This window comes from Mirounga angustirostris, unplaced genomic scaffold, assembly GCF_029215605.1.
Source record: "Mirounga angustirostris isolate CCGP_5_RB_7025 unplaced genomic scaffold, mMirAng1.0.hap1 SCAF_14, whole genome shotgun sequence".
In the NCBI taxonomy this organism is placed as follows: Eukaryota; Metazoa; Chordata; class Mammalia; order Carnivora; family Phocidae; genus Mirounga; species Mirounga angustirostris.
The window spans coordinates 88,937,603-88,950,698 of NW_026991722.1; the positions used below are offsets into that span (position 1 = coordinate 88,937,603).

The window sequence follows — 13,096 nt, forward strand, 5'->3', positions numbered from 1 at the left end:
CTGGGTGATGGACATTAAGGAGGGCACATGAGGTAAGGAGCAATGGATATTATATGCAACTGATGAATCACTGAACTCTACCTCTGAAACTAATACACTATAGTTAATTAATGGAATTTAAGTAAAATAAAATTAAAAAAAATTAAAAAGTGAGTCCTTTCTCTGCTGCTGTATTATTTGTGTCGTTAACAGTTGGCATATATTCCTGCATTTATCTCTATTCACCATTTTTTTTAATCCATCAGTTTTCAAACTGATCTGTTGTAAAATGACATATTTTCTGGAACTGCTGCCCACTTATTCATTTAAATTTCACTCTTAAATTTTCAAATTCTACAACGCATCTTACAAAAATTTTATTTAGCACATTCGCTCTGATGGATCTAGAACACTTACTATCTTTACAAGCTTTCATCTCCTCAACCAAGAAGCAGAACAATGTCTTCCAGTGACTTCCCCCACTTGGGGCTTTATAAATTTCTTGGACTACATATTTCGTGCCCTTTCAAAACAGTATTCTATGTTATTTAGGGACAAGGTAAAAAATTTTTTAAAGGGAAAAGGATGGGAAACAAATGTACAAATTCCAAGTAGCAGTCACCTATCCTGAGGGAGAGAATGACCTCAGGGGACCTCAACTATATATAAAATAGTTAATTTCCTCAGAGTATTTTAAAACCACACAAAGAAAAAAAGAAGGGAAGAAACCACAGGACAGAGAAACTCTAACATCAGACAGTGCACCCTTTCCTTATATTCCTCGCGGTGTCTTAGAATCACAGACAATCCCTCCGCTCTGCAGCCACAGCACCAAGCCCCAGGGGTCGGATCCTGTGGGCAGTGCCAGGCTTGCCGAGGCAGGAGCCAGAAAACAGCTCCATAAAGCAGCACCTGGTTGGCTCCACAGGAAGCCTCGGCAAATTAGACGCCAGAACAGCTGTGAGAAATCATAGTTTTTGATGCCTCCAAAGTGAGTACAGGAACAGCAGACAAGGAGGAAGGTCCTGCCACCCTGCACTTCACAACCTGAGAACAACAAGTCAGCCCTTCTGTGAAGAGGAGAAAGAACAGTTATCTGCTTTTAGAGAATGATAAAATGATAAAGCAAAGAGCTAAGAGCTCAGGCTCAGAGGTCAGGCTGCACTTGTGACTATGCCTCAATGTGCTCACCTATAAACTGGGCATACAGGTTTCCCCTGTTATCCAAAAGTAGAGCGTTGCTATGAAACCTTTCATAAGCCAAAAGGGCATAAAACAAGGGGCATCCCCCACATTCTGAGCATTAATGCCACTTTACTTTTACAAAAGACCTACATTAGTAATGACTCTTTTTGTAAAAGTGAAAATCCTCCTTTCGGTTAATGAAAACAGATATTAATGTAGGTTTTTTGGAAAAGTGGTGGAATGCAAACTTCAGGAAAACGGGGATACCTGTATTACCACTCCCAGCACGCACTGTGATGAGGATTAAATGAGATAAAACATGTATGCAGCTGTGTTACAGAACAAGTCCTCACTGAACGGTGGTTCTTACAATCATTACTATTTGCTAAGTCACCCCAGCAGGATTCTAGGATCTTTTGCTTTCTTTGGACAACCCCCGGGAATGTTTTATTCCTTTTTTTTTTTTAAGGTTTTATTTGTCAGGGGGCGCCTAGGTGGCTCAGTTGGTTAAGCGACTGCTTTCAGCTCAGGTCATGATCCTGGAGTCCCTGGATCGAGTCCCACATCGGGCTCCCTGCTCGGCAGGGAGCCTGCTTCTCCCTCTGACCCTCCCCCCTCTCATGTGCTCTCTCTCTCTCATTCTCTCTGTCTCAAATAAATAAATAAAATCTTAAAAAAAAAAAAAGGTTTTATTTGTCAGAAGGAGAGCAAGAGAGCACAGGCGGGGAGAGAGGCAGAGGGAGAGGGAGAAGCAGGCTCCCCGCTGAGCAAGGAGCCCTATGTGGGACTTGATCCCAGGAGCCTGAGATCACGACCTGAGCCAAAGGCAGATGCTTAACCTACTGAGCCACCCAGGCATCCAGAAATGTTTTATTCTTACTAGCTCCCCTTGCCCACCACTATGCTCAGAAGAACAATTACCTGTGCCCCTTTCCACGAGTGCCATGTAGTAGAGATTAGTGTCCTCAGCCAGTCCCGCCTCCACAATGTCCTTGGTGAAATGCAGCTCCTAGAAGTCACCACAGAGGAGTGAACTCCTGGACTCTCCGGTCAAATCCCCTGCTGGAAGGGCAGGAGCTAAAGGGTGATATGGGTTTTTGGGACAGCAAGGGTGACCCGTCACTCCTCCACTTACCATGTAATCCTCATGGGCAATCGTCACCCACTTCACCAGGCGGGAGACAACCTTTGCAGGGAAGAGGCACTGGCAATCACTGGTAACTGGTACAATGCCATGTTCTAAAAGAGAGCAAGATATGTGGTATACAGGTAGCAATCAGGTGCCACACTGGGTAACCAGGATCTGGAGGGCTCAGATGGCCCTACCAGCTGTTCAGGTACAGGAGGCATTCCGTAGGGGCCCTGGTCAACACGTGCTAGGAATGCAGGCACACCAATCTGACCTTCCCCCGGTGCTATGTGCTTGTGGCCAGACCTAGCACCAGCTTTCACGGTGCGTTATCTTTAATGCAAATGACAGCCAGCAAAACAAAAGCCCCCTGGCAGCCAGAACCAGTGACAGTGAGTGCCTCTGCAGCAATGACTGTTAATTAGATCAAATAGCCGAGAGGGCTGTTTGCACAGCTGACCTTGACAGAGGAAATGACTGAAGTGTTCTGTGTCGGTTTCTCTAAGGTAGAAGAGCTAGAGAACTGCTCCAGGGCAAATTCTTGCTGGCGCTTCAATCCGCAAATATGCCAACACAGTAAACCCTGTACAGGATGACAATCATCCAACAAAATAGGTTGAGCAATGCTGTTGGGGAGCAAGCCCGACAGCAATGCTGCCCTGGAGACATCTGGGTCCACGTGGAATGCAAGAACTGCCCCAAAGGGGAACGGTCTCTAGATGGGTCCCGGAAACCCAATGCCTTTCCTGACAGTGACTATTTTAGATCAGAAAGATCTTAACTCTCACTACCCCACAATTGCCTTATGCATGGTAAACCCTTGACAGGTATTTACTGAATGAAGAGAAACACCCAACTGGCCACCTCCGTGGTCAATGGCTCATCAGAATCACCTGGGAACTTATGAAAAACACTGGGGTTCAGCCTCACCATGGAGGATGGTAGCTCAGTAGGTCTCAGGGGAGGGATGAGGGGGTGGATCCCTGAACAGCTGTACTCAAATAAGCTAAATGTAAGCTCTACAAAGCATGAACTGGGCTTCTACTAAATATCTGTAGAATGGACACCAAAGGCTGACATGCGCTAACCTAGAATAAGCTGTCCCTGACCAGTCCACTAACTTGGACCACCCAGAAGGCTTTGGGCCTCTTTAGTGAGCTAGGACAATGCTGATGGCCCTGAGGGGAGCTCAGGTCTCTGCCTGGAGGGGCTTGTAGCTCTCCCCAATGGCCCTGCCAACACCTCTGCTCAGCAAGAGCCAGGACCCAAGTCCTCTTTGATGTGTCATCAGGATTTAAGAAATCTGAGGGAAGGATACGTCATCTTTGTCTCTGTTGTCCGGGTGGCCCTTAAGCCACAGGCCTAACACCAGCTTACCCAGGGAAGCAAACTGTTTGTGAAGGGCCAGGCGGGACTGCACCCTGGTCTTCAGCAGTTTCATAGTGGTCTCCATGTGGCTGGCGCTCAGCGAGTGGTCAGCAATCACCGTGTGCTGTGGAGACAGTGAGCAGCACACCTGAGTGCTCCACCCCTTCCTCCAGGCACTTCCTCTCTCCTCCGCCCTGCGTGCCTACGGCAGCTGGGACTACCCACACCCTGGGATGGGTATCTTACGGAAATGGCAGAGTTTGCCTGCCATGACAGGCCTGATGCTGAGTTCCAGCAGGAACAATACAAGCCACTGGGTTCTTGAGAGGCTAGCCAGCTCCTTAGAAAGGCTTCTGCTAAGATGCCAGATCCCCTGGGGTTCTGTTGACACATCATTTTTGTCATCTTTGTACATAAAACGGGGGGGTGGCAGAGCCTGGAGCCATGCTGCACCCAGAGCAAGGACCCAAGTGACTTTGATCAAGAGAGCTATTAGGCTCGGGGCGCCTGGGTGGCTCAGTTGGTTAAGCGACTGCCTTCAGCTCAGGTCACGATCCTGGAGTCCCGGGATTGAGTCCCACATCGGGCTCCCAGCTCAGCGGGGAGCCTGCTTCCCCCTCTGACCCTCTCCCCTCTCATGCTGTTTCTCTGTCTCTCTCTCTTTCTCTCAAATAAATAAATAAAATCTTAAAAAAAAGAGAGAGAGCTATTAGGCTCAGGGTGAAGGCAAAAGGTACCTAAACACTTGTAGGCCTCAGACATTTTAGTATCCTGAGTGGAGGGAGGACAGATCATAGCCTGAAGGGAAAGCATTCTGATAATTTAAAGCCCCCAAAGGCCATCAGAAGCCTTTCTGGAGTCTGTACAGGAGATGAGGAAGTAGAGATCCTCAGCCAAGGAGAATGGGTCAGTGTACACACCTGGGGCTGCTCTTTGGGGAAGTGGAGGCCACCCAGCTTTTGTACCCACAAATAGGGGTGACCTAGGTCAAGTACGTAGTCTCTCAAAGTCAGGATGCTGCAGAAAAGAACACAGCGTAAAATGATTTTATAAGTCCTTTCTGCGGTGGTTCCAGGATACAGCCTTTCCTATCCTCCCCACCTCCCCACCGCCCCAAATGGGCTGGTCCTGCAGGTTCAGCCACACTCAAAGCCAGACTGCCAGCAAAGCTTCTAAACTTCATCATCTCCCTACTGTGAGTTTCACCTCTCCCATGTTTGCTTTTCTCTTCCCAGCGCCCCCCCACCAACTCATAAGCAAATCTCAATACAAAGGCAGTGCCCTTGATCTCTTCACCAGCGTACCAATTTTTAAAATGTTTTTAAAGTTTTTAGTTCTCATAGAATTAAAATGATAAACCATGTTATTGTATCACGTGTTATCACGTCCTTCAAGTTTGATCCTTCCACCCTTCTAACCCTTCCATGACCTCCATTTGCCCCTGCATTCCCTTCTCTTGATACCACACTCCCTCCTGCCCCCAGAGTCTCTCCTCCCCACTGAGAGGTCTCTGGCCCTAACAGGTCTCCGACGCTGGGTGTGAGCTGCCGGAGACACTCCAAAGCAGAGAGGCTGGGAGAGGAGGAAACACTGCTGACTCACCCAACTTTATCAAACTGATACTGATTGGCTGGATTTGGAGTTTTCTTTCCATGGTCCCCTGGATACAAACAGCTCAGGACTGAGTCAGGAGACAGCAAGTCACTGGCAAAGGGAAAAGACCGCAGTGAGAACGCTGGCCAACTCCTTGCTTCAAGGCAGACTTGGTCATCTGGGGATGGTAATGCCACCTATCACTGATGATCATGCTACCATTTCTAGAATGGTTCCTGTGGACCAGACCCTTTATACTTGAGGTCACTGGATCCTTACAACCCTATGAGGGAGGGAGTATAACCATTTCCATTTTACAGAGGAGAAACTCAAAGCTTTGAAAGATTCGGCTTGTCTTAGGTCACACTACTAGTAAAGTGCTGGAGCTGGGATTTGCACTATCTGATCCAAGACAGTAGTAGTACTAAGCACCAAATTTTTTGAAAACCCTATCCCTTCAAGAGGTATATGGTGACCAGGGCCTTAACTCAAGGCAGCAAAGCCCTGTGACACTGGAGATAAAATAATCACAATTTTCGTAAGAGCAGAAGAGATTCCTTTCTACCCCAAAAGAACAAGTGTGCAGCTTTGATGGTGTGTCTATCTCATTTTGACCAAATCTCATGCTACTCACAGAGAAAGGTCCCTTTTATGTTCCCAGAAAAAGACATTATCACATGCGCCGGAGACAAGGTGACCCAGGGCTATAAGCAGAGAGACAGCACCACTGCTACCCACCTGGAATGGTTAGGGAACAGCCTGTAATTAAACATGACAAGTGGAGAAGGAATGGAAGGGGAGAGGAGGAAGATAATGGAGTAATCTAATTGCAAAGGACAAGGTTCGTTCTTTCCCTCAACCAGTAGGGGGGGGTTCTCCTTCACCTTTCCAGGTACGGCATCAGGAGCAACTCAGGCAGAATGGGCTAATCCTGCTGCTCAGAGCCCCGGCACGCCTTCAAGAACTTAGCAATGGGGCAGTGGCAGCTTCTGACTCTTCCCTGTTCTTTGTCTCTCCTATAGTCTCTCTGCCCTCCTCAAAGTCTCTGCCCCTTCACTGCTTTTCATGGAGAACTGGCCAGAAAATAAATAAGAATTGTCAGTCTTTTGGGGCACCTTGGTGGCTCAGTTGGTTAAATGTCTGGCTCCGGCTCAGGTCATGATCTTGGGGTCCTGGGATTGAGCCCCGCATCAGGCTCCCCGCTCTGCGGGGTATCTGCTTCTCCCTCTCCCTCTGTCCCTCCCTCTACTCATGCTCTCTCTCTCAAATAAATAAAATCTTTAAAAAAAAATTGCCATGCGCCTGGGTGGCTCAGTTGGTTGAGTGTCTGACTCTTGGTTTCAACTCAGGTCATGGTCTCAGGTCATGAGACTGAGCCCCACATCGGGCTCTACACTTAGCGGGGAGTCTGCTTGACATTCTCTCTCTCGGTCTCCCTCTGCCCCTGACCCCTCTCAAATAAATAAATACATCTTTTAAAAAAATTGTCAGTCTTTTGGCCAATATTTGGTGACTATTACTAATAGAATGAATCAACAAAAGTAAAGCAGAACAGCTAAAACTGCACAATAAAGGTTTCTAATTAACAGAACCTGATGGAAGAATCAAATCTTCTTGATAAAATTTACATCATAATATGTGGTTCAGGACAATTCAATTTGGTAAAAATAATGGACATCAAAGAAGAGGTTATATATAGTCATAAAACTACAACACCAAGAGGCTCCTGGGTGGCTCAGTCAGTTGGGCATCCGGCTCTTGATCTCAGCTCAGGTCTTGATCTCAGGGTAGCGAGTTAGTGCCCTGCAATGGGCTCCATGCCAGGCGTGGAGCCTACTTAAAAAAATAAACAAAAAAAACACTGGGATGCCTGGGTGGCTCAGTCAGTTAAGCCATTTGCTTTCTGTTCAGGTCATGATCCCAGGGTCCTGGGATCAAGTCCCACATTAGGCTCCTTGCTCAGTGGGAAGCCTGCTTCTCCTTCTCCATCTGCCTGCTGCTTCCCCTGCTTGTGGGCTCTACCTCTCTCTGACAAAAAAAAAAAACAAAACAAAAAAACACAACACCAAAATAAAAAGCTACTCAATTAGTCAAATCTTTGTTATAAAATAATAACAAAGGATTAAAAATTTGGTAAAGTAAAAGTGTAAAATAATTAAAAATAGTTTAATGGCTTAATGAAAAACTGATTAGTCAAAATGCCCTAATGGAGATCATTCTGGAAAATAATTTCTTAAAGAACATTCAGCAAGGCTGGTTAAATGTTAAATTGTATTAAGAACATCAATTCCCTAATGAAATAGATCCTGGCAACGGTTGTCAAAGCTGCTAATGCCACAAAAATAGAGAACCTCCTATGCCTCCTGATGGAAGTACTTGACATCTATGATGTCATCTTGCTCCCCTGTCCCCCCAACCAAAAAAATCAAAATGGAATCTGATCAAGCCTCTAAATCTAATTTACATGAAATACACAGAAAGAAAGTAACTCATTAAATTGTGCTGCAGGGATGCAATCATCAAAATCCAGACCAGGGAAACCTACAAACAACCCATTCCCCTCAACAAATAAACAGATAGCAGGACATTCGGATGAAAAGAAGCTGGAGAGAAGCCTCACCCAATTGCAACATTTGGACCTTATAGAGATCCAGATTCAAAACCTAATATAAAAACAAAACAACAAAAAACACTTATGAGAAAATCAAGGTAATTTGAACTGTGGATACTAGATGGTATTAAGAAATTAGTGTGAGACTGTGATTATATTGGGGGAAAAAAAGTATCCTTATGTTTTCATAGGTTAATAAATAGAACCACAGACCAGGCTGCTGTATCCCCAGGACCCAAAGCAGCCTGTACTTGAGCAAAGGCCATTGGGCTGGGAGTCTGGAGCTCTAAGGCTTGGGGCTTCCATAACTGGCCACATACCCTTTGGACCTCGGTTTCTCCATCTAGAAAATAGGGGGATGAGCTAGACACCACCTGAAGGCCCATAAAGATATAATCCTGGTTTCAGGGCGGTGTTTCCTTTTGCATCTCCTCCTCCTTCCGGGGCCACAGCCCACCTATCATTGACAGTCATACAGTACAGAGGTATACAGGCCTCAGTCTCCTCTCCTTGTAAAGTTATTGTGAAGAGCAAATTCATGATGATAAACACAGCTGTCATTTATCAAGCGCTTCACCTATGCTAAGCACTGGACCTGGTCCTTCACAAACACCCTTGAAGGAGATATTACAATTAACCACCAGAGTGAGGAGGCAGACTCAGAGGCCAGGAAACTTGGCTCAACGTGCAGACACAGCTCTAAGTGGCAGACTGGGGACATGCTGGAGTTCTGAGCCCAGCTGGTAACCAGTCCGCAGCACTGTCCCCATCACTGCACATGAGGAGCTGGAGTTAAGTGTGCACTGAGGCCAGCAGGCAGCCCTGTTCTTAGTAGGTATGGCATCAAGAGGCGAGCAGGCAGAATGCTGGTGACAGGGAGCTCCACCATGGCCTCAACTGCCAGAGAGCTCTGGCTGAGCAGTGTAACTGGATGCTCTGAAGAAGCAAGCCTGGGCTCCCTCTGCTGGGGTCAGGTGAGAATAGGGTCAATTTCATCCAGAGTGCCCTAGGGTAACCACACAACACTCTCAAGTACAGGGACCACGGCTGCAGCCTGAAGGGGGCGTGGACTGTAAGTGCAGGGTAGAGAACCCAGGGACACCGCACCACCAGGCAGCCATGGGAAGAGCCCCAGCCCACGAGGCAGCAGACCTATGCCTTCCTCAGTGGTCTCTGTACAGCCAACACGACGACTCACTGTGCTTGAGTGCCAGGCCAGCCTAGTGCTTTTGTAAGTGAGGCTATTTCACCCCCAGGCTCTCTTGGGTCCTCCTCCCTTCTTTCCACTCCTAGCTGTGGAACAAGACTGCCAGTGTCAGGGGCTTCCTGGAGATGCCCGACCTGTGGCCTTGATTACTGAGCTTCTGCTCACCCTCCTCAAAACCTCCTCTCACAACCTGGGACTGAGCTGAGCTGTGAAGCAAAAATCCCAGCACCTCGTGAGAGAAAAAGTAAAGGACGAGGGCGGCCTAAATTTGTCAACCTAGTAATGTCTGCCAAACTCCATTCCTCCATTCATGCCTTTCCACTGTTCATAAAAAGCTGGTGCTCTGCCCCGCCCACTCAATTTGCCATACATTGAAGTCGTTTTATCATCTGCTACGTAGTAAGAGGACCAACTAAAATCAGTGAGTACTTCCTAAATACCAGTGATGTGCCAGGACTTCTAGGCCACGTGGACATGACAACAGAAATCAACACAGCCATGCACCTCCTCAGAGCGTGAGGAACCCAGAGCAGCCCATACTGAGGCTCTTCTCACACCCACCCCCATGCCCCACTCTCCACCGCGCCTGCCCAATACCCTGCACTGATGGGGGTGATCAGCTCCGTGGCGGTTGTCACTTTGGCTTTTACCGTCATGATGTTGAGGTTCATGAGGTAGTAGAAAGTCAGGTGAAGTACGCTGTCATCTGAGGGGGGAAGGAAACAAAGACCATGTACAATTTGAACACGAGAGAAAAGTTTATAGTGTTAGGGAACAGAAAGTCAGCAAGGCTTTTAAGAGCTTTTACTGTAAAAATAAGAACTCAATGTCAATTTTATATTTAGTTAAAAAAGAATGTCTACAAATTCCTTGCAACTCCTCTCTCCAAGGGGGGGAGCTTCATTTCCCTCCTCTTGAGCGTGGCCTGGACTTAGCTGCTTCTAACAACTACGATATGGAAAGGGAGCGATCAAGTGATCACCAAGTGGATCCAGTTTCCTGTCATCGGTGATAAGACACAGTGACACCATTTACCCCTGATGTGATGTGATGATGAACACCACATCTATGGTATTCCTCCCCCAAACCCATAACCTCAGCCTAGTCAGGAGAAAGGACCAGACAAACCCAAATTGAGTCTTTCCACATAGTAAACCTTGTCTTCAAAGATGTCAAGGTCATGAAAGACAAGCAAAGACTGAGGAACTATCACTGCCTGGAAGAGACTAAGGGGCAGGACAACTAAATGCAATGGAACCTGGAACAAAGGACATTAGTGGAAAAACCAGGGAAATGTGCATAAATTCTGTAGTTTAGTTAATAACATTATACCAATAAAATTAACATTGGTTTGGATCACTGTACTGTGGTTAAATGCTGACATTAGGGGAAGCTGGGTGAAGAGCATGAGAACTCTACTACTGCAACTCTTCTGAGTCTAAAATTATCTCAAAATAACAAATTTAAAAAAAAAAAATAAAGAGAGGGCCAGTATATGGAGTATGTTTCCATTTGTGTAAAAAGTAAAAGAAGGGGATAAATAAACACTTGTATAAAAGTTTCTAAATGCATAGAATAGGTCTAGAAAATACATCAGAAATCTGTCACAATGGTTGTCCTTGGAGGTAAGACCAAGGACAAGAGTCTGGGAGTCTCAGGTGAGAGGGAAACTTACATGTAACTGTTAACTCTTATACTGCTAGAATGCTTTATCATATGCTTCTTTATCCATACAAAACCAGTTTCAAAACATATATTCTCTACAGAATACAAACCTCTACTTACATTTGTTATATTAAGCACGTTGGTCTTATTACCCAAAACTTGCATACTCTTGCAACTTGTTCTGGGTATCTGACTTAACAAATTCAGAAATTGGTGTAATTTTACTGAGCATCCATTATGTGTCTAGTTTTATTGCTTTGTTGTTATGGTTAGGACTTAGAGGGGAAAAAAAAAAAATCAAACAAACTCCATGCCAAACCATGAGGAAAAACAGAGAAATATGAAATCAGAATCTTTTTTTGGTCAAACAGGGCTTTGGCTTGCTGGATGTTGGGCAACTGGAACTACGGGATCCCCCAGAACAAGGGAAGCCAGACCTTTGCACTTCAGGTCCAGCATGACAGACAGTGGGTGCCTCTTCAGCATCTCCTTGCGTTTGTCATCCAACTGAACTCCCAGTGTGGGTCGCCGGCGTTTCTGGATGAAGGAAAATCAAAGCGGGTAAGCACCGGTCATACGCTTTCCCCCTTCCTTCTCCGTATAGGCCAGGGACTGCTGCCTGGGACCTGCTGCTTCAACTATCCCAGCTGCCAGGCCCCCAGCAGCCCTTTCTTTCCAACCTCTTTCTTCTGCTTCTAGGGAGAATAGCACCTGCCAACTAGCAGGCCCAAGTGCGGCTGCGTGGCACACTCATAAGGGGCAACGGCTCTCACCGTGGTCTGTTCCTCCTCAGCATCCGAGTCGCTCTCGTCATCTGCAACCACAAGGACAGTCATCTAGAGGTGAGGGGGCTCCCAATGTTCCCTAACGTGCCTCAACCCATGGGGCATAAAGGGGCCAAGACTGTGTCATTTGTAAATAGGTTTCTTTAGAATACATAATAAACTAATTTGCTCCTGCTTATTTGGTAGAGAAAACGTGGTGATGCGAGAAAATAAAAAGAGGAATGCCTCATAATTCCCCCCCCCATTTCTGAAAGTGCTTTTTAATGTCATCCTATGGACCACAAGCCCCTCCACTGGTAGTGGTAGCAGTAACAGTAATATAAATAACAACAATAGCAGCAGTTCATATAATTTGAGCAGTCACTATGTGCCCAGAATGATGCTAAGGACTTTGCATGCATGACCTCACTTAATCCACATGATAATTCTACATGAGCTATTACTATCCTATTCTGACGAGTAAACTGAAGCTCAGAAATGTTAAAGAGCTTTCCCAGGATCAGTAAGCTAGTGAGTGGCAGGGCTGAAATCCATAAGCAGTGCTTTTTCCTGTCTACCTTGAGCATTAGGACATTAAAGTCAAGCTCCCTGATACTCAGAACTAGCACAGCTAATTTCCAAAGGCCCAGCACTGCCCCTGGGTGGCGACCCGGTGCCCCTGGAACCAACTATGGAAGACTAGGGTAGGGGGAGGATCCTGACTACATTACCTTGGGAGTCTTCAGGAGGCTTAAACAGAGCCTTGGCTTCGTCCACACTGCCTTCAATTGCCACAGACAAGGTCTTATCTGTGAGCAAGAAAAAGCTTTGTATGACAGCTGCTGAGGGAAGGAGCTAAGCTATACAAACAGGCTAGCTCTGGGACTGCATTTCTTCTGCCTTTGTCGCAGGTCCTTACTGACTGGGGGATGAGAGGGCAAAAGCTCTTTCTCCAGATGAAGAGGAACACGGTAGGAAACTTAAGTCTTTTTTCCATTGTTTACTCAGAACAACCCAAAGTGCAGACTTTTGGACAAGCACCACCTGAGACTATGGTGAATGCCTCTCTTTTCACGCTTATACCAACGCACAATCCCAACCCAGGGCCTAAAGCCACAAAATACTCTTATGCCAACTGTCTTAAAGGTTCTCATCCAGAACCCGTAACTGTCCACATCAGGGAAATGACCTCTCTCATCTATTCTGTACTACACTAAGCATCTGGCTGGCACCACCACATTTAACTGGGAGACAGGACAGTGGATAGGTTGGACCCTGTAGTCTAGTCCCAGATCTGAGTTCCTGCCCCACCAATTCCTAAACACCTGGAAAGTTATGTCACTGCTCTGAGCCCCACTTTCTGCATCAATGAAATCCTGTCTTGACAAATAGTAGCTGCCCAGTTGGGTGGTGAGGACCAAATGAGCTGATGCTTATAATTATAAAATTATTTTTTTCAAATTAATGTTTAACTTTTGCAACAACCCTTTGAGAGCCATACCATTATTATAGTCATGAAATGAGAAAATTAAGGCTCAGAGAAGTTAGATACAATAGCCAGAGTAGCTAAGCTAGGATTCAAGACCAGGTCTATT

At 46.2% G+C, this 13,096-nt stretch overlaps 1 protein-coding gene across 6 annotated transcripts in view; it reads right to left on the reverse strand.

The window, feature by feature from the left end:
- The window catches only part of THOC5 (THO complex subunit 5), a 34,948-nt gene that overhangs the window by 6,344 nt on the left and 15,508 nt on the right, over positions 1–13,096 (reverse strand). For all 6 annotated transcript variants that reach the window (XM_045887370.2, XM_045887372.2, XM_045887369.2 and 3 more), the window contains 9 exons: positions 12,233–12,310; positions 11,511–11,551; positions 11,175–11,274; positions 9,670–9,778; positions 5,264–5,365; positions 4,582–4,678; positions 3,671–3,785; positions 2,300–2,403; positions 2,086–2,173 (listed from right to left, as the gene is read on the reverse strand). In XM_045887370.2, coding sequence (XP_045743326.1) covers positions 2,086–2,173; positions 2,300–2,403; positions 3,671–3,785; positions 4,582–4,678; positions 5,264–5,365; positions 9,670–9,778; positions 11,175–11,274; positions 11,511–11,551; positions 12,233–12,310 — 834 coding nt within the window. The remainder of the gene's footprint in view (positions 1–2,085; positions 2,174–2,299; positions 2,404–3,670; positions 3,786–4,581; positions 4,679–5,263; positions 5,366–9,669; positions 9,779–11,174; positions 11,275–11,510; positions 11,552–12,232; positions 12,311–13,096) is intronic.